At 37.6% G+C, this 20987-nt stretch overlaps 1 protein-coding gene across 3 annotated transcripts in view; it reads right to left on the reverse strand.

Annotated features, from left to right (window-relative positions):
- The window catches only part of DNAI4 (dynein axonemal intermediate chain 4), a 105305-nt gene that overhangs the window by 81498 nt on the left and 2820 nt on the right, over positions 1-20987 (reverse strand). The window contains exons 2-3 of one of the 3 annotated variants that reach the window (XM_055403964.2): positions 10263-10440; positions 557-741 (exon numbers count right to left, since the gene is read on the reverse strand). In XM_055403964.2, the coding sequence (XP_055259939.2) occupies positions 557-741; positions 10263-10440 (363 nt within the window). Of the gene's footprint in view, positions 1-556; positions 742-1929; positions 2377-10262; positions 10441-20987 lie in introns of those variants that run through there. The other 2 variants (XM_088835368.1, XM_088835367.1) reach the window with 2 other exon arrangements.

Consider the following 20987-nt stretch of genomic DNA (forward strand, 5'->3'; position numbering starts at 1 on the left):
GTCAGACCAAAAGTTACACACTAAAGTACTTCCCTATAATCTTTAGATTGTTTTAGGAGTACTGTTTCATTATCGCAAAGATTGAACTTCTCTATTGGAAGCTCTAAAAATTTTCAATTATGTAAGTATCTACATATGTAAATGCAAAACATATGATTTACCAAAAAAAGTTGCAAAACAAGACAGAAATCAAAGCCTAGGAGAATAAGGATTTATATGGAATAGGGAGGAAAAAAAGGGAAGCCCCTAAATTGCAGCATAAAAGAAACTGAAGAAAACTAAAGAAATATGTCTGTAATGCTAGGTCCCATCTTTTTGGCTCCTCAGGAAATCTCAAGTAAAATCTATATATTTTTTTCACAAATGTGTTGGTAGGAGTATAGATGTAAGCCCTGAATCTAGTTAAAACATAAGACGAACACAAGAGGTGGCATACTAGGATGAGAGAGCAGAGCTGGCAGACAGGACAACTGACATCTAACTTACACATGTGCAACTTAAATGAAAATATGCAATAAGATATAAACAAAAAGAAGCACAGAATAGTATACTCTACCTTGTAAACTGCCCTAACATACTAGGATTTATTGTATTCTGATAAAGGCTATAGGAAGCTATAAAGTCTGATGTATGTGATCCGTCTTGTGAAGTCAATAGTTTATTTGGCTTTCCTGCACCGGAATATGGATCTGGACGGTACAAAGGTCTGGGAGTAACATCAACTCCATGTATATCAGTGACCTGTAGAAAACAGTGATTTAAAATAAAATAAGTAAAAAAGATGGGGTTTCTGTATAACAAGTGCTAAAAATAGAGATAAAAATGGTAGAGAAAAAGATAAAGTGTGTAGGATAGGACAAACATGAAAAATTGAATGATAAAAGATTTTATGCTTAAAAAACTTAACTGAGGTAATACAACTTTTAAAAATCTCGTTCAGTTTTATCTATATACAAGTAATACATATTAATTTTGAGAAAATTAAAAAACGTAGAAAGATAATTCAGATTGTTAATATTTTGGTATATTTAATTTTTATGTATAATCTTTCAAAAACCCACAATTTTTCATTTAACATTTTATTAATAAACATTACCCAAGTTACTACACATTTTTGGCTTATATGTTTTTGGCTAATTTTCAGTTATGAAATTTAACACATACAGAAATGTAATTAAAACATAACAATATAGTTAAATAATAAAGAGCAAACATTGTTATAATCGCAACTAAAGTAAAAAATTAGAACACTGAAAGAACCTCTAGGAGACTTCGCTCCTTTTAGACAAAAACAGCTCTGCTGGCTTTTGCTCTTTCTATGTTACTGCCTCTCCCTCCCTACCCAGTGAATATCATTAACTTGATTTTGGTAGTTATTTTCTTTCTTTTTTAAATAGTTTTAAGTATGCATTCCTAAATAACAGCATTTACTTTTCAAAACTTATATTGAAGTAATATATACATAGACTTATACACATAAATGTACAGCTTAATATATTTTCATAAACAGAAGACATCCAGGTGCCTGCCATTCAGACTTAGAAATAGAAAATTACCACTATTTTAGAAGTTCCTTCCCTAAGAGTCTCCATCTCCTACATCAAAGGTATTGATTATTTTGACTCCATGGATTAGTTTGGCCTATTTGTAAACTTTATTTTGATGGAATCAGGAAGCATGTATTTGGGTTTTTTTGTTCAAAATCATATCCACATTTGTGAGAGCCATTCATATGGTTAAGTAGAGTTGCAGATGGTTAATTTTCACTGTTGTACAATATTTCATTGTGTCAATATATCACAATTTACTTATTGTTCACGGATTTTCTGTAGTTTCCCAATTTTTGGCTAGTACAAATGACGCCACTATTAAGATGGATGTGGATGTGTTTTGCCGACTATACTGTAGGAATTTATGTTGGGTGTATACCTGAGTGAGATCTCTCAGTAGTGAGTTATTTTTAATGTTCACATATAGCTCAGTTCAGTTCAGTTCAGTTGCTCAGTCGTGTCCGACTCTTTGTGACCCCATGAATCACAGCACGCCAGGCCTCCCTGTCCATCACCAACTCCCGGAGTTCACTCAAACTCATGTCCATCGAGTCGGTGATGCCATGAGTTCATTAAATATCCTGCAGTCATGAAATTAAAAGACGGTTGCTTCTTGGAAGGAAAGCTATGATAAACCTAGACAGTGTAAATCACTAAGATCAACATTCAAAAAACTAAGATCATAGCATCTGGTCCCATCACTTCATGGCAAATAGATGGGGAAATAGTGGAAACAGTGACAAATTTTATTTTCTTGGGCTCCAAAATCGCTGCAGATGGTGACAGCAGCAATGAAACTGAAAGACGCTTACTCCTTGGAAGAAAAGCCATGATCAACCTAGACAGCATATTAAAAGCAGAGGCATTACTTTGCTGACAGAGATTCATCTAATCAAAGCTACGGTTTTTCCAGTAGTCATGTACAGATGTGAGAGTTGGATCATAAAGAAGGCTGAGCAGTAAAGAATTGATGCTTTGAACTTTGCTGTTGGAGAAGACTCTTTAGAGTCCCTAATGACATTTACAACACATAAAACAGAAAAGATTCATAGTCAGAACATTTTGTTGTAGTTCAATCACTAAGTCATGTCTGACTCTTTGTGACCCCATGGACTGCAGCACACCAGGCTCCCTTGTCCTTCACTGTCTCTCAGAGTTTGTTCATATTCATGTCCATTGTATTGGTGATGCTATCTAACCACCTTCCTCTGCCACCCACTTCTCCTCCTGCCTTCAGTCTTTCCCAGCATCAGGGTCTTTTCTAATGAGTCAGCTCCTCACATCAGGTGGCCAAAGGATTGGAGCTTCAGCTTCAGCATCAGTCCTTTCAATGAATATTTAGGATTGATTTCCTCTAAGGTTGACTGGCTTGATCTCCTTGCAGTCTGAGGGACTCTCAAGAGTCTTCTCCAACACCACAGTTCAAAAGCATTAATTCTTTGATGCTCAGCCTTCTTTATGGTCCAACTCTCACATCCATACATAACTATTGGAAAAATCATAGCTTTGACTATACAAACCTTTGTTGGCAAAGTAATGTCTCTGCTTTTTAATATGCTACATTTTCTTTGTAGTATCTTTTAATAAAAAGAAGTTCTTTTTCTTAGCGCAGTCCAATTTATCACATATTCCTTTACGGTTTACATCTTAGATGTTCATCCAAGAAAACATTCCCAATCCTTAAATTATGAAAATATTTTTGCTTTTCATGTTTAGAACTATAATATACCTGGAATTGAGTTTTGTGTATACTATGAGAAAGGAAGCCAATGTTTTTATTCCATATGAACACCCAATTGTTTCAACAAGAATTTCTGAAAACCCTATTATTTTCCTATTACTCTCTAGCGTACATTTATTATAAAACAAGTGTTTATATGTGCGTGAGTCACTTGTAGACTTTCTGTCTATACTTTTGTTAATGTTACACTTTTTATAAAATTTGTTACCTGGGAGAGTAAGTCCTTTCACATGGTTCTTATTCAAGAGTATCTTGGGGACTTCCCTGGTGGAACAGTGGATAAGAATCTACCTGATAATGCAGGGGACACAGGTTGGATCCCTGGTCCAGGAAGATTCCACATGCCAAGGAGCAACTGAGCCTGTGCTCTAGGGCCCACAAGCCACAACTACTGAGCCCGCATACCACAAGTACTGCAAGCCTGCCTGCTCTAGGGGCATCAAGCCACAACTATGGAACCCTTGTGCCACAACTACTAAAGCTCGTGTGCCCTAGAGCCAGCAAACTGCAACTAATGAGCCCACATGCTGCAATTACCAATGCTCATGCCCCTAGAGCCTGTGCTCTGCCACAAGAGAAGCCACCACGAGAGAAGCCCATACACCGCAACTAGAGAGTAGTCCCCAATCTCCGCTGCTAGAGAAAACCCATGCACAGCAATGAAGACACAGTGCAGCCAAAAATAAAAATAAATAAATGAAATCTTTTAAAAAGAGTATCTTGGTTATGCCTACGCTTTAGCAGTTTTATGTAAACTTTACAATTACCTTGATAAGTTCCTGGAAAAAATGAAAGAAAAAACCACAACTTTTGAGATTTTAACTGAAATTGCAAAGAACCTATAAATCAAAATTTGGGAAAAACTGATACACTTAGAATATGGGCTCTTACTATATGTATAAACAGCTCTCTCTCCATTTGTTTGGGTCTTAATATCTCACAGTAAAATTTACCGGTATGTGTATCTTTGTTAAATGTATCCACAAGTATTTAATGCATTTTAGTACTATTATAAATGGCATCATTAAAAAAGATGTAATTTTTGAAATATGTGTAGCTAGTATATTCAAATATATATTTTTTGCTTTTGATTATTTTTGTTATCCAATTATCTTGCTAAGCTCTTATTAATTTGATAATTACTAGGTGACTTAAAATTTTATATGTAGATAATTGTGTCATCTACAAATACTCAAAGTTCTGTTTCTTCCTTTCCAAATCTTCTACTTTACATTTCTTTTTCTTATCATACTGAAATGGCGAAGACTTCCAAGAATGTTGGATACAAATGGATCCTTCTTAAAAATGCTTTACCATTAAATATGATCATTGCTGTAGGATTTTATAAATAAGATTAAGGAAATTTCTTGTGATTTCCAGTTTCAGAAGAATCTTTTAAATCTAGAAAAAAATTTTAATCTTATCAAATACTGTATTGAGATGATCATATGCTTTTTTTCCTTTAAGCTATGAATGTGGTGAATTACACTGATAGATTTTTAAATGTTAAACCAATATTAATTTCTTGATATAAACTCAACTTTCTTATATTATCTCTTTCTATTGTTATTGAATTTTAATATTTTATTGAGGATTTCTCCATCTATGTTTCCAAGTGAAATTGACTTGTAAAGTTTATTTCTCATACTGTTGTAGTCAGATTTTGATATCAGGATAAGTCTAGCCTCATAAAATGTTTTACAGGGTACCCACTTTTCTTGTTCTGTTTTTGTCCTTATGTGTTTGGCATACAACACTAGTGAAACCATATGGGCCTGGAATTATCTTTCACAAAAGATTTTTAAATTACTCATTTCTTTAATAAAAGCTTCCAATTTTCATTTTTATTTTTCTCTTTTTAAAATGTTAATTTTTCCATTTTATATTAATTTTAAAATCTTTTAAAATTGGCATAAAGTTACATACAATCTGCAAGAATTATCTTTTTAAATAGCTTTGAAAGTGTACATGTCAGTGGTTTTTACATATTCACAGATATGAACCACCACCACCACAGTTAACTTTAGAACTACCTCAAGAAGAACCTCTGTATCCTTTAATTCTGACTCCCTAACACTTGTCCTTCTCCCAGTCCTTGCTGTTGTTATTCAGTAGACAAGTCATATATGACTCTTCAGACCATGGACTATAGAATGCCAGGCTCCTCTGTCCTCCTCTGTCTCCCAGAATTTACTCAAATTCATGTCCACTGAGTCAGTGATGCTATCTAATCATCTCATCCTCTGCCGCTCCATTCTTTTGCCTTCAGTCTTTCAGTCCAATCTCCCAGTCCTAGGCAACAACTAATGTATTTCATGTCTTTATAGATTTCTCCATTCTGGACTTTTATGCGAACGGAATCACATAGAGTGTGGTATTTTGTAACTGGCTTGTTTCATTTAGTACGATGGTTTCAAGATTCATCCACAATGCTGCATGCATCAGTACTTTGTTCCTTTTTGTGGTTGAAATATGTCCTACTGTATGAATATATCACATTTTGTTTAGTTATTTGCCCACTGTTGGATATTTGGGTTGTTTCCACTTGCTGACTATTATGAATAGTCACAGTTTGAAGTTTCAGGATTTGAAATATATCTTAATTTCTCTTGGGTGTATATATCTAGAAGTAGAATTGTGAGGTCATATGGTAATAGTATGTTTAAACTTCTGAGTTACTACCAAACCATTTTCCAAAGTGTCAGGACAATTTTATATTCCTATAGGAATATAGGGTTCTGATTTCTTGATATCCTTGCCAACAGTTGTCATCTGACTTTTTGATTCTAGCCATCCTAATGAGTATAAAGATCTTACTGGTTTTGATCTGCATTTCTCTGATGACTAATAATGTCATGCATCTTCCCATGTGCTTTTTGATCATTTATATACCTTCTTTGGAGAAATGAGTATTCAAATTCCTTGAACAATTTTTAATTGGGTTATTTATCTATTATTTTGAGTTGTAATTCTTTATATATTTCATATACAAATCCCTTAACAGATAAATCGTTTGCAAATATTTTCTCCCATTTTGTGGGTTGACTTTTTACTTTCTTGATTATGTTCTTCAAAACACAAACATTTTTAATTGTGGTAAAGTCCAATCATCTGCTTTTTTTTTCTATTGTGGTTCACATTTTTGGTGTCATATCTGAGAATCCTTTGCAAAGTCCAAGGTCATTAAGATTTACCACTTGTAAGTGTTTTAGCTTTATATATATATCTTTGATTCATATTGAATTAATTTTTATATAGTATGAGGTAAGGGTCCAACTTCATTCTTTTGAATGTGGCTATCCAGTCATCCCCACACTATCTATTGAAGACCCTCTTAAAACGGTCATAATATCCTTATCAAAAATTAGTTGACCATTGATGTAATAGGTTTATTTCTAGACTCTTAATTCTATTTATTGATCTGTATGTCTATCCTTGTGCCAATCAATATCACACTATCTTGATTTCTATTGATTTGTAGTAAATTTTGAAAATGGGAAGTGAGAAACTGCTTACTTTATTCTTCTTCTTCAGGAGTATTTTGTCTATTCTGGGTTTCCTGAAATTCCATATGAATTACAGAATCAATTGTCAATTTGTACAGAGAAGTCTGCTGGGATTTCTAATAAGGATTGTGCTGAATCTACAAATCAGATTGGGGAGTACCACCATTTTACCAATGGTAAGTCTTTCCATTCATAAATTTTGGATGTGCTCCCATTTATTCAGATCATTGTTAATTTCATTCAGTAATGTTTTACAGTTTTTGGAGCTGAAGATGTCACTGCTATCATTAAATTTATTTGTAAGAACTTTATTGTTTTGGATGTTACTGTGAAATTGTTTCCTTAATTTTAAAATTATTCCAAATGTAAAAACTATAATTTATTTGTATATTGATCATGTATTCTGCAACCTAGCAGAACTCATTAGTTAATTTTAATTGTTTGTTTGGCCATGCCGCAGCTTATAGAATCCTAGTTCTTTAACCAGGGATTGAACCTGGGCCACCGCAGTAAGAGGACCAAGTTTGAACCATTAGACTGCCAGGGAGTTCCCTAGTTTTAATAATTTTTGGTGGGTTTCTTAGGAGTTTATGTACATATTATGTCATCTGCAAACAGAGATTTACCTTTTCCTTTCCAAACTGGTTGCCTTTTTTTTCCTGCCTAATTGCCATTTTTAGACCCTCCAGTACAGCAATGAATAAAAGCAGCAAAAAAATTTTGTCTTGTTCCTGACATCAAAGGGAAAGCATCCAGTTGCCTGCTACGTTGATGTTAGTGGGCTTTTCATAAATGTCCCTTATCAAGTTGAATTCCCTCTATTATTAGTTTTTTAAGTATTTTTAGATGTTAGATTTTGCAAAGTGCTTTTTCTAAATCTATTGAGATGATCATCGTTCTTTAGTGATATGAGATGTAGTAAATTACATTGATATTAAGATGTTAAAGTACTTTGTAGCCCTGGGATAAACCCCACTTGGTAACTGTTATGGGCTGAATTGTCTCTCCCTACCAAAAAATTCAGATGTTGCAGCCCTAACTCCCAGACCTCTCAATGTGACTGAATTCAGTGATAGGGCCATTAAAGAGATAATTAAGTTAAAATGAGGTAATCCAATCTGACTAGTGTCCCTAAGGAAAAGCAGATTGGGACATTGTTTAAGCCATCCAGTCTGTGATATTATGTAATGGCAGTCTTAGGAAACTAATGCACTCAAGGCATAAAACTATTTTTATATGTTACTAGATTACTAGTAACTGTAGGTTTTTCAGAGTGCTCCTAAGGAAATTCTTTCTTTTACAAGTTAGTTGAAATGGTTTTTTATTAATTTTTCATCATTAATGGATATTGAATTTTTCAAATTCTTTTTATCTGTTGTGATAATCACATTTTTTTCAGTCTACTGATAAGACAAGTAGTACTGACTTTTGAATATTAGAACAACCTTACATGTATTATCTCCGCTTGGACATGATGCATTATACCTTTTACATAGTGGTATTGATACTATGGAATATGTATGTAATATACAATAATATATACATATTACATATAATGTATATGTAATATATATGTAATATTTATATAATTATCATAGACTGAATGTTTGTGTACCCTGCCGATTCATATGCTGGAACTCTAATCCCAGTGTGATGGTATTAGGAAGTGGAACCTTTGAAAGGTAATTAGGTCATGAAGGTAGTACCCTCACAAATGAGATTAGTGCCTTTACCAAAAAAGCTAGAGAGCTAGCTAAATCTCTTTCCTCCTTGTTAGGATACAAAGAAAGTTGGTAGTCTGCCACCCGGAAGAAAGTCATCACCAGTACCCAACCATTTGCCACTGTAATCTTAGACTTCCAGTCTCCAGAACAGTAAGAAATTAGTTTAGAAGCCACCCAATCTACAGTATTTTACTAAAGCAGCATGAGCAGCATGAGTAGACTCTCTTCATTCCACTCTAATAATAATGACAGGAGCCAACTGCCAATATTATGCTGTAAGATATGTTAGTTATATGGTAATACAGACTCTAACGAAATCAATATATCAATACAGGTATACCTCATTTCAGGGTTCCCCAGTGACTCAGCAGTAAAGACTTCACCTACAATATTTGAGCCACAGGAGATGTGGGTTCAACCCCTGGGTCGGGAAGATCCCCTGGAGGAGGGCACAGCAAACCACTCCAATATTCTTGCCTGAAGAATCCCATGGAAGAGGAGCCCGGCAGGCTACAGTCCATGGGGTCGCAGAGTTGGACACAGCGATTTATCACAACACAGCATACCTCATTTTATTGCACTTCAATATTGCTGCTTTTGTAAAATAAATCGAAGGCTTGTGACAACCTTGCATCCAGCAACACTACTATTTTTCAAAAGTATCTGCTCATTTTGAGTCTCTGTGTCACATTTTTGTAATTCTCACAATATTTTAAATATTTTTATTATTATTGTATTTGTTATGGTAATCTGTGACCAGTGCTCTTTGATGTTACTATGATTCATTGAAAGCTGAAAGGATGGTTAGCATCAATTCAGTTCAGTCGCTTAGTTGTGTCCGACTCTTTGCAACCCCATGAACCGCAGCACACCAGGCCTCCCTGTCCATCACCAACTCCCGGAGTCCACCCAAACCCGTGTCCATTGAGTCAGTGATGCCATCCAACCATCTCATCCTCTGTCGTCCCCTTCTCCTCCTGCCCTCAATCTTTCCCAGCATCAGGGTCTTTTTAAATGAGCCAGCTCTTCGCATCAGGAGGCCAAAGTATTGGAGTTTCAGCTTCAACATCAGTCCTTCCAATGAACATCCAGGACTGATCTCCTTTAGGATTGGCTGGTTGGATCTCCTTGCAGTCCAAGGGACTCTCAAGAATCTTCTCCAATAAGCATTAGAGATTTTTTTTAAGTCATCTACATTGGAATTTTTAGACATAATTCTATTGCACACTGTATTTAGACTACAGTGTAACATAATTTTTATAAGCACCGGGAAGCCGAAAAATATATGTGACCCACTTTATTGTGATATTTGTATTATTCCAGTGTATTATTCCAACTGAACCCATAATATCTCTGAGATATGCCTGTTCTGTATTAGAAGTAAGTTATTGTTTCAAAGCAGCATACTTCCCTGGTGGTCCAGTGGTTAAGACGCTGCCTTTCAATGAAGGCGGCATGGGCTCAGTCCCTGGTTGGGGAGCTAAGATCCCACATGCCCTGTGGGGCAGAACAAACGGTGCTAGAAAACTTGAATACCTCTATGCAAAAACAGCAACAACAGTTGGCCATACCTTGTATCATATACAAAGATTAAGTCAAAATGGATCACAGACCTAAGTGTAAAACCTAAAAAGAATTTCGAAAAAAAAAAACAAACCAGCATACTTTCTACCGTTAACATTTCAATCAAGTTCTAATCAGCATCATTTTCAAACAAACTTGGAATTCTAAAGAATATTACCTGGACTGTCTTTGCAGAGGAAATAGTCATTTTTTCTATTTGTTTTGCTTCAGGTAGAATCATGTTTTTTGACATAGCCATTCTGCTTTGGTTTGCACCAGCATATCCTCCTTTCATTAGAGCTCCTTTTCCTGCACCAACAAAGCTAATAGACTTTCTTGGCCCTAAGCCAACGTTTCTATGAGAGGAAAAGAAAATATAACACAGAAGATCCAGGATTGAAGAAATATTAGCCAACAGAAAAAAAAAGCAAACTTTCACTTAGAAACATGGCAACAATCTGATCATATAAACAAGAAAAAAAATAGTAGCCACTTGAGAGCTCATTATATGTAAGCATAGTTCTAGAATGTTTATAAGCACTGTCATTTTTTCCTCACAATAATTCTAAGAGGTTGCTATAACATTATTTTATTTAAACCATAAAGGCTTAGAGGGAAGCATTTCTACTAGAGTTAAAATTTGAAACCCAGACAGTCAGATCAAAAGTCTTCACTTATTTCTTTGGGTCTGTTTCCTTATCTGTAAGATGGGGGTAATAATAGTATCTCATAGGTTATTGGCTTCCCAGGTGGCTCAGTGATAAAGAATTCACCTGCCAAGGCAGGAGACATGGGTTCAATCCCTGGGTCAGGAAGATCCCCTGGAGGAGGAAATGGCAACCCACTCCAGTATTCTTGCCAGGTCAATCCCATGGACAGAGGAGCCTGGTGGGCTACAGTCCATGGGGTCACAGAGTCAGACACAAGTGAGTGACTGAACACACACACATAGGTTATTATGAGGATTAAATGTACTCCTTTGTATATTATGGTTAGGAAATGCCTGACACATAGTAATCATAAATAGGTGTAGACTGCAGTCATGTAGGCAGATTGAGGCATGAATAATAAAACCTGGGAAAGAATATCATGTTCCTGCCTGAACAATTACATAATAAATTTTAATAAGAGAAAATGTAATCGAAACATTTGCATCCAGGAGAAGTATGATTTCACTTTTGGATCAATTTTCCATATTCCTTAAGACAAAAACCTAGTCATTCTCTCATTCTAGTACTCTAATTGTGCTGCAGACTTCTATAAAATAAGAATGACTGCCCCTTAAATTATAAAAAGGCAGTGTGTTTCCAAGGAAAACACTTCAAACAGTACTTTTACTTTCCAAATCATAACAAGATCAGACAAGAATACTTTAAAATGACCACAATCTGCTTTTCACATTTTTCTTCATAGCATTTATTACTACTGACACTTTGGATGTTGTTGTATACTCCTCTTGCTAGAACGTAAGCATCTTTAGGGCGAGAACTTTGTCTTGTTCATTGCTATATGACTAGTACACAAGACAGTACCTAGTATATTGTGAGCAATGTTGTTTAGTTGCTAAGTTGTTCGACTATTTTGCATCCCCATGAACTGTAGCCTGTCAGGCTCCTCTGTCCATGTGATTTTTCCAGGCAAGAATACTGGAGTGGGTAGCCATTTCCTCCTCCAGGGGATCTTCCTGACCCAGGGATTAAACCCGCATCCCCTAAGTCTCCTGCATTGGCAGACAGGTTCTCACCACTAGCACCACCTGGGAAGCCCTTAACTGACGTGCTTACTCAGTCGTCCATCAATTCCTCTGCCAGTGGCAAATACCAGTGCTTTTCCATGTGGTTCCCTCCTCTTGGTATCTATAAGTGATAAACCATTTTTTAAATGGCAATGGTATCCTGATCTGTTGTCCTTACTGAAATTTTCTATTAATGCACTGCATTTAACTCAGCCTGTGTGGGTAAGTGAAGCTAGAGAAAAAACATCTAACCTTGATGCAAGGTCTCATTTTAAATTAGATTGTTAAAGTGGGTCATTAATGCGACAGCAATCATACTGCATTACCTTGGTTAATTTTTTACTACCCCTTCTAAAGTCATTATTTCACACTTCGTGAATATCAGCATTTCCTCTCCTAGGTTTACCTTCAGCTAACTAAATGAGAACGCGGAAGCAATCAGGTAACTTCCAAATACTCCCACGGTTACATCTGCGCACTTGCCTCTCTCTGTGTGTCTACATTCCCTACTTCTCCCGTTACTCTGAATGAGTTATCCATGATTCTCGCTTAGGTCAGTTCCTTTACATGTGTTCTAGATTCCACTCCTTTGTGCCTATTTATGGACATTGTTCTAGTCATTCTCTCATGCATCATAAGCTTCTATTGGATTATTCCTTGTCTAGTAAACCTAATTCTCTTGCAGTCTTCCCCTTTTTTTTGTCAAAGGTAGTGCTTTTCTTCCAGTTGTTCAGGTAAAAAAAACTTCAAAATATATCCCGAATCTAATCATTTGTCATCACTCTTTGTTGCCACTATCATGATCCAACCACTATCCTCTCTCTCTTGGATTACTGCAGAAGCCTTCTAATTGATCTCAGTTAACCTAAATTCCCTCAAGTCTATTCTTCACATGGTAACCAGAGAGATCCTTAAAAACACAAGTTAGATCATATCACTACTCTGTTTCCCATCTCATTCAGAGTAAAAACCTAAAATCTCACTATAACCTAAAAAGTCCTACATGCATCTAGATTGAGCTTTGACTTCATGATCACTACTTTCTTGTTTACTCTGCTTCAGTCACACTGTCATCCTTGATATTTTTCATACATGTCAGGCCTTTGTAGTTGCTATTTCCTCTGCCTGAAATGTTCTTCCCATACATGTATATGTTTAGCATCCTTTCTGTCTCCAGGTTTAAAGCCACATTCTTAATGTGGACTTCTCCAGCTACCCTATCTAAAATGTCAAATACCTCTCAAATACTTCATATCCCCTTGCTTAATTTTCCTCCTTAGTACTTCTTACTAACATATTTTTACTTACTTATGAATTAGATGTTCCCCACCTGACCCTCCAACCCTGAGAATCTACGTTCCACAAGTTTAGGGACTTTGTGCTCATTTGTTGCCTGCTGTATCCCTAGTGCCTACAATAGTACCCAATACACAGTAGCTGTATAATAAAAAATTTGCTGAATGAATTCCCAAAGCATTATATCCAATTCAAAACATTCTCTCAATCTTCATATTCAAATGCTTACCAGCCTAACTGGAAAGCTCCAGCTAAATGTCTTCTAGACAGCTCAAGCTAAATAAATACACAATGAAATCATATCACATTTACTTATAAACCAGCCCTTCCTCTTTTATTCCCTAAGGGACCAAATAGAAACAAATTAGCAATGATGTTGCACTTACCAATTAGATAGTTACTGTGATCTAATGAGAATCCTCAGTAAACTCTCAAATTTTCAGACTGTAAGTTTTATGGGAAGGAGCCATGTTTATCATGTCTACCATGAAAGGCCCAGCTCTTAGTACTCTGCCTGATACAGTGGGAAATTTGACATAGAAAATACCAGTAAATTTTAAAAATTGAAATAAGTACTTGTAGTCAATTATGTTAGAAATGTATGGTACATATCTATCCTGGCTGTGTTAGAAAACAGATACTTTTAATAGAGGCAAATTAGTGGGCAATGAATAGGATGACATTCAGGAGATAGTCACTTAAAGTTCTGCCTGAAAAACAGTCATGATACAAGAGGTATGTAGCTGTAGGTTCCTGAGTTTCTGAAGCAGAGACCTAATCTATTTTGTTCACTCCTATGTCTTCAGTGTCTAGGGCAGTAACTGGAAAATATAACTCATTCCATATAACTGGTATCTATATAATGAACACCTGATGATCACTTCTATGAAAAAAGAGACTAATGACATTAAAGCATGCAACACATACATAAATCTCACGATGAAATAACCGCAGGAGGAAAGGAGTCGCTTACGAAAAAGTGTCTTTATTATTCTCTTTTTATTTTAATGAGATGAAGGTAGAAATTTCAATCTAAACCAAATCAATTTCTTTCATTTATCCAACTGTTATTTATAAAATTACTGTGCATAAGGCTACATGCTGGCAGGGATACAATACAAATCAGATATGGGCCCTAAGGAGTTGACAGTCTTAATAAGAGAAAAAACATATATATGATTACAATGCAAATACAAAATTGTATTTGCCTCAAAAGACTTACACATAAGATATAATGAAAGCTGCGGTAAAGATTACCTTGGGTGAGAGGAGTAAGCAGAGAAATCACGAAGGTGGCATTGAGTCAGGCATGAATGCAGGTCAAATTCAAAAGAAGTGTATGTGGTGTGTATGCATGTGTGTTTGTGTCTGAGGAAGCTGCAGGTGAGGAGGGATGAGGGTACTGGAGCAGGACAGGAAAGACACCCTGAGCAAAGCTCACTGTGAACAATAAAAGTAGAAAAGCAGGTGGCATATACAGGGAATCTTACATGATTTGGTTAGGTGCATGAAGGAAAATAGGTTAAGCTTTGAAAAAATAAAATGACCAGGCTAAGTCTTTGAAATTTACTAAGCAAGCAAAAGAGTGCTTTTGAGAGAAGAGTAAGCTACTCAAAACTATGTTTCAGGAAAATTTAGCTATATACTGCTGCTGCTCCAAAACACATTAAATGCTTTAATGTCACTAGAACACAGTAGAAGCAAGAAGACTGTTAGTTACAATGCTATGGAAATAGGTGAGGTGAGAAGTAATCAAAAAGCTTAACCTGGGGTGGGAAAATGTAGAAATAAAACAAATCCTAGATAAAGCATGTATTAAGCATATCTTTTTATTTTCTGTATTTTAATGTTCTGACATCCAGGAATTTGCTGCACCCCAAGGTACTGCCCCTCCCAGGGCTAATCAATTTTTATGCATAGGGGACTTGTCTACAAGTACACCATTTATATTGGCTTCCCAGGTGAAGAACCTGGCTGCCAATGCAGGAGACATGAGACTCAGGTTCCATCCCTAGGTCCGGAAGATCCCCTGGAGGAGGGCATGGCAATGTACTCCAGTATTCTTGCCTGGAAAATCTGATGGACAGAGGAGCCTGGTGGGCTAAAGTCCACGGGGTTGCACAGATGGACATGACTGAAGCGACTTACCATGCACACATCATTTATATGCAAACCAATCAATCCAGAGTACATACCCTCAACCTCCTCCTTCTGCGGGTTCTCAGAGACCTCACTCTCTGGGTCACTATCCACTTGCGGTAATAACTGCAAGGACAGGAACCAGAAACCTAGGGATAGGCCCAATACCCAGAACCTTTGAAATTATTCAAACAAGCTATTCCTACCTCTGCTTATTCTGGTTTGTCCATTCCTTGCCATGGAAACCACAATAAAGCTTCTTGCCCAGGTTTTCCTCTTGCTGGTTCTACATCCTGCCTGGCCCTGGTGCCTCTTCACGTGCCTCTCTGTGTGGTTCAGCATGCTATGCCTCCTGGTTTTAGGGATCTACGAGTACTTAAAAACAAACTTCTTCCTTTATGGTAGTTCTTTCTGTGTCTATTTCTTACCATACTCGACTAAAACACAGTCCAAATACCCTTAAAACACAGCAGACACAGAACTAATGCTTGCATGCATGCTAAGTTGCTTGTCATGTCCGATTCTTTGCAACCCTATGGACTGTAGGCCACCAGGCTCCTGTGTTCATGGGATTCTCCAGGCAAGAATACTAGAGTGTGTTGCCTTGCGCTCCTCCAGGAAATCTTCCTGACACAAGGATTGAACTTGTGTCTCTCATGTCTCCTGCTCTGGCAGGCAGGTTCTTTACTGCTAGCGCCACCTGGGAAGCCCTACAGAATTGGATTCTGTAACTGATAATAACTATGCTGATTAACATTTAAACTTCAAAGTACTTCCACTTATTTTTGTAATTCAATTCTTTTGCTTATTTCACCCTTTAAAAATGGAAATATAATTGACCTACAACACTGCTAGTTCTAGGAGCACAATATTGTGATTCAGCATTTCTATACATTACAAATGATCACCACCCTAATTCAATTCTTATAACAACTTATTAGATATTTAATTGCCATGTTTTACATGTGAACAAACTTTGGTCAATTTAAATGCCCAAACTCATCCAACTCACAGACTATGGGTTCCTGAGCAAGTTTCTTAATCTGTTTCTTTCCTCATACATAAATTGAGGTTAATAGTAGTACTGGCCTCATAAAGTTAAGGTCATGATTAAATTAGCCTTTATTTCTAAAGCACAATAAGAAGTTAAATTGTAGACATGTTCAACTTTAGATATTATGAGTGCTAATCTGGTGGAGTTGTTTGGTAGCAGTTGAAAATCAAGAGGGAAGTGAATTTCAAGGAACAGAAGTGAGAACTAGAGATACAGATTTGAGAAACTTTCATGGAGATGATAATAAATGAACTGAGTTCCAAAATAAAAACCTAGAGCTACAAAGAGAGGGTAATAGGGCCAAGGAGAGAAACTGGAAAGTGAAAGTGAAGTCGCTCAGTCGTGTCCGACTCTTTGCGATCCCATGGACTGTAGTCTACCAGGCTTTTCTGTCCATGGGATTTTCCAGGCAAGAGTACTGAAGTGGGTCGCCATTTCCTTCTCCAGGCGATCTTCCTGATCCAGGGATTGAACCCAGGTCTCCTGCATTGCAGGCAGACGCTTTACCCTTTGAGCCACCAGGGAAGCCCAGAGAAACTGGAAGTAGAAGGTAAAACTAGAAAAAAGGCACCTAGGTCCTTGGGGTCGCTAAGAGTTGGACGACTGAGCGACTTCACTTTCACTTTTTACTCTCATGCATTGGAGAAGGAAATGGCAACCCACTCCAGTGTTCTTCCTTGGAGAATCCCAGGGACGGGGGAGCCTGGTGGGCTGCCGTCTCTGGGGTCACACAGAGTCAGACACGACTGAAGTGACTTAGCAGCAGCAGCAGACCAGTAATAAGTGAACCAGTTCAGGGTTGGTTCAGGGTTAAAGAGGGGAAGATTGATATTGTTAAATGCTGTGAGAGGTAAAAAGAAAGCCCACTGAATTTGGTGACTTTTGAAACCTTTAAGTTACTCATTATTGACCTGTCAGTAATTTTCATACAGCAATGGAGACAATAGAATGCAAAGGTTAAAGAGTAAACACAGATCCTTGTGGTTTATGGTATGAAATGTAAAGGCTGCAAAAGACATCGATCCAGTACTCACAAGAAAAAGGCTTAGCAAACTGAAAATCAATGGGTCTTCTTAGACCCATCAGAGAATTGAGGTTACATGCAAACCCCTGTACTGAGAGATGTAGGAATAACAGAATCACAACTTACTGAAACTGCCACTAACAGCTAACAAGTGGAAGGAAAACCTAACAGGCAATAGCCTAATTGCTGAAAAATGAGTGCAGACTAATTCAAAAGAGAAAAAATTGCTGGGGGCCCACCCTTAAGGAGGCCCCCACACTTGTTATCAAGTTTTACCTTCAGGAGCTCTAGCAAGCTCCCAGAATGAAGGTTAGAGTAAAATTCCCTGATAGTTTCAGCAGGGGGACAGGAAGGAACCATTCTGAAATATAAATAGAATGTTCAGTTATCCTTAACAAAGGCCTGTCCTCAAGGAAAACCATTTTACCAGAGCCTAAGCAACATGGGGAAAGGAAAGTACCTTACTTGAAGTCCATCTAACCTTCTTGTTCCACCTAAAAAATAAAAAATTCTGAGAATTACTTATGAAGGTCATGGCCCAGGGAAAAAGCCCCACTAAAAGATTAAGACCTAATCATAGGATTAAGGCACACTTCTGCCTTCCCATTCTCACCCAGCACATCTTACCACATCAACAGAGCTCCTGTATAATAACAGGATTACAATGGGAAGAACTGCAGGGCTCAAACTCTAAGCAGGAGTCTAGCAGTTCAGTTCAGTCGCTCAGTTGTGACTGACTCTTTGCGACCCCATGAATCACAGCACGCCAGGCCTCCCTGTCCATCACCAACTCCCGGAGTTCACTCAAACTCATGTCCATCGAGTCGGTGATACCATCCAGCCATCTCATTCTATGTCGTCCCCTTCTCCTCCCACCCCCAATCCTTCCCAGCATCAGAGTCTTTTCCAGTAAGTCAACTCGTCGCATGAGGTGGTCAGAGTATTGGAGTTTCAGCTTTAGCATCAGTCCTTCCAATGAACACCCAGGATTGATCTCCTTTAGAATGGACTGGTTGGATCTCCTTGCGGTACAAGGGACTCTCAAGAGTCTTCTCCAGCACCACAGTTCAAAAGCATCGATTCTTCAGCGATCAGCTTTCTTCACAGTCCAACTCTCACATCCATACGTGACCACAGGAAAAACCATAGCCTTGACTAGACGGACCTTGGTTGGCAAAGTAATGTCTCTGCTTTTTAATATACTATCTAGGTTAGTCATAACTTTCCTTCCAAGGAGTAAGCGTCTTATAATTTCATGGCTGCAATAAGCATCTGCAGTGATTTTGGAGCCCCCAAAAATAAAGTCTGACACTGTTTCCACTGTTTTTCCATCTATTTCCCATGAAGTGATGGGACCAGATGCCATGATCTTTGTTTTCTGAATGTTGAGCTTCAAGCCAACCTTTTCACTCTCCTCTTTCACTTTCATCAAGAGGCTTTTGAGTTCCTCTTCACTTTCTGCCATAAGGGTGGTGTCATCTGCATATCTGAGGTTATTGATATTTCTCCCAGCAATCTTGATTCCAGCTTGTGCTTCTTCCAGCCCAGCATTCCTCATGATGTACTCTGCATATAAGTTAAATAAGCAGGGTGACAATATACAACCTTGACGTACTCCTTTTCCTATTTGGAACCAGTCTGTGGTTCCATGTACAGTTCTGACTGTTGCTTCCTGACCTGCATGCAGGTTTCTCAAGAGGCAGGTCAGGTGGTCTCTTTCAGAATTTTCCACAGTTTATTGTGATCCACACAGTCAAAGGCTTTGGCATAGTCAATGAAGCAGAAATAGATGGTTTTCTGGAACTTTCTTGCTTTCTCCATGATCCAGCGGATGTTGGCAATTTGATCTCTGGTTCCTCTGCCTTTTCTAAAACCTGCTTGAACATCTGGGAGTTCACGGTTCACATATTGCTGAAGCCTGGCTTGGAGAATTTTGAGCATGACTTTCCTAGCATGTGAGATGAGTGCCATTGTGCGGTAGTTTGAGCATTCTTTGGCATTGCCTTTCTTTGGGATTGGAATGAAGACACCCTCTTCCAACAACACAAGAGAAGACTCTACACATGGACATCACCAGATGGTCAACACCAAAATCAGATTGATTATATTCTTTGCAGCCAAAGACGGAGAAGCTCTATACAGTTAGCAAAAACAAGACCAGGAGCTGACTGTGGCTCATATCATGAACTCCTTATTGCCAAATTCAGACTGAAATTGAAGAAAGTAGGGAAAACCACTAGACCATTCAGATATGACCTCAATCAAATCCCTTATGATTATACAGTGGAAGTGAGAAATAGATTGAAGGGACTAGATCGGATAGATAGAGTGCCTGATGAACTATGGACAGAGGTTCGTGACATTGTACAGGAGACAGGGACCAAGACCATCCCCATGGAAAAGAAATGCAAAAAAGCAAAATGGCTGTCTGAGGAGGCCTTACAAATAGCTGTGAAAAGAAGAGAAGCAAAAAGCAAAGGAGAAAAGGAAAGATATAAGCATCTGAATGCAGAGTTCCAAAGAATAGCAAGGAGAGATAAGAAAGCCTTCCTCAGTGATCAATGCAAAGAAATAGAGGAAAACAACAGAATAGGAAAAATAAGAGATCTCTTCAACAAAATTAGAGATACCAAGGGAACATTTCATGCAAAGATGGGCTTGATAAAGATCCTAATGAAAAAGTGAATAACACACAAGAACAGATAAAAACAACTCTCCCCCTCACCCACCCAAATCAAAAGGAAATGAATAGATAAACTGGGCAAAGAAGTGAGATAAAAGCATTGAAGAAAGCACTAGTGCTTTTTGTTTTTCTCACCACAGTGGAAGACTGTCCAATAGAGTCAATCCCCAAATTATGATTTTTCGACTTTACGATGTTGTGAATGTAATACATGTTCATTAGAAATCCTATTTTGAATTTCTTTTCCTGGGCCAACAATATGATACTCCCACAGCTCCCAGTCAATCATGCAATCACAAGGGGAGGCAACAAATACAACCATGCTGTACCCACACAATCATTTAATTTTCAGTATAGTATTCAATAAACTATATGATATTCAACAATTTATTATAAAATAGACTTTGTGTTAGACAGTTTAGTCTAACTATAGGCTAATGCAAGTGTTCAGAGCATGTTTAAGGTAGGCTATGCTAAGTATGCTTCCCTGTTGGCTCTGATGGTAAACAATGTGCCTGCAATGCAGGAGACTAGGGTTTGATCCCTGGGTCAGGAAGATTCCCTGGAGAAGGGAATGGCTACTCACTCCAGTATTCTTGCCTGGAGAATTCCATGGACAGAGGAGCCTGGAGGGCTACAGCCTATAGGGTCACAGAGAGTCAGATGCAACTGAAGGGACTTAGCACGTGTGCCCATGATGTTTTGTAGGCTCAATGTATTAAGTTCATTTTCTACTAAATGTTATTTTCAACTTATGATGGGTTTACTGGGACATAACCTCATGGTACACTGAGGAAAATCTGTATTGTTAAGCCAATAGGAAAGACCCAATATAGGAAAAACTGGAGTGGGAAAGTGAAAAATTGATGAATACATGTTTCATGAGATCCTTTCTGAGATCAGTATCAAATCCTACACTGAGAAAGATGAGAAATAATATATTAGGTCAAACCAGCTCAAAGTCATGTTCAT

This window comes from Moschus berezovskii, chromosome 4 (genome assembly GCF_049115385.1).
Source record: "Moschus berezovskii isolate FMDL1 chromosome 4, NW_MosBer_1.0, whole genome shotgun sequence".
In the NCBI taxonomy this organism is placed as follows: domain Eukaryota; kingdom Metazoa; phylum Chordata; class Mammalia; order Artiodactyla; family Moschidae; genus Moschus; species Moschus berezovskii.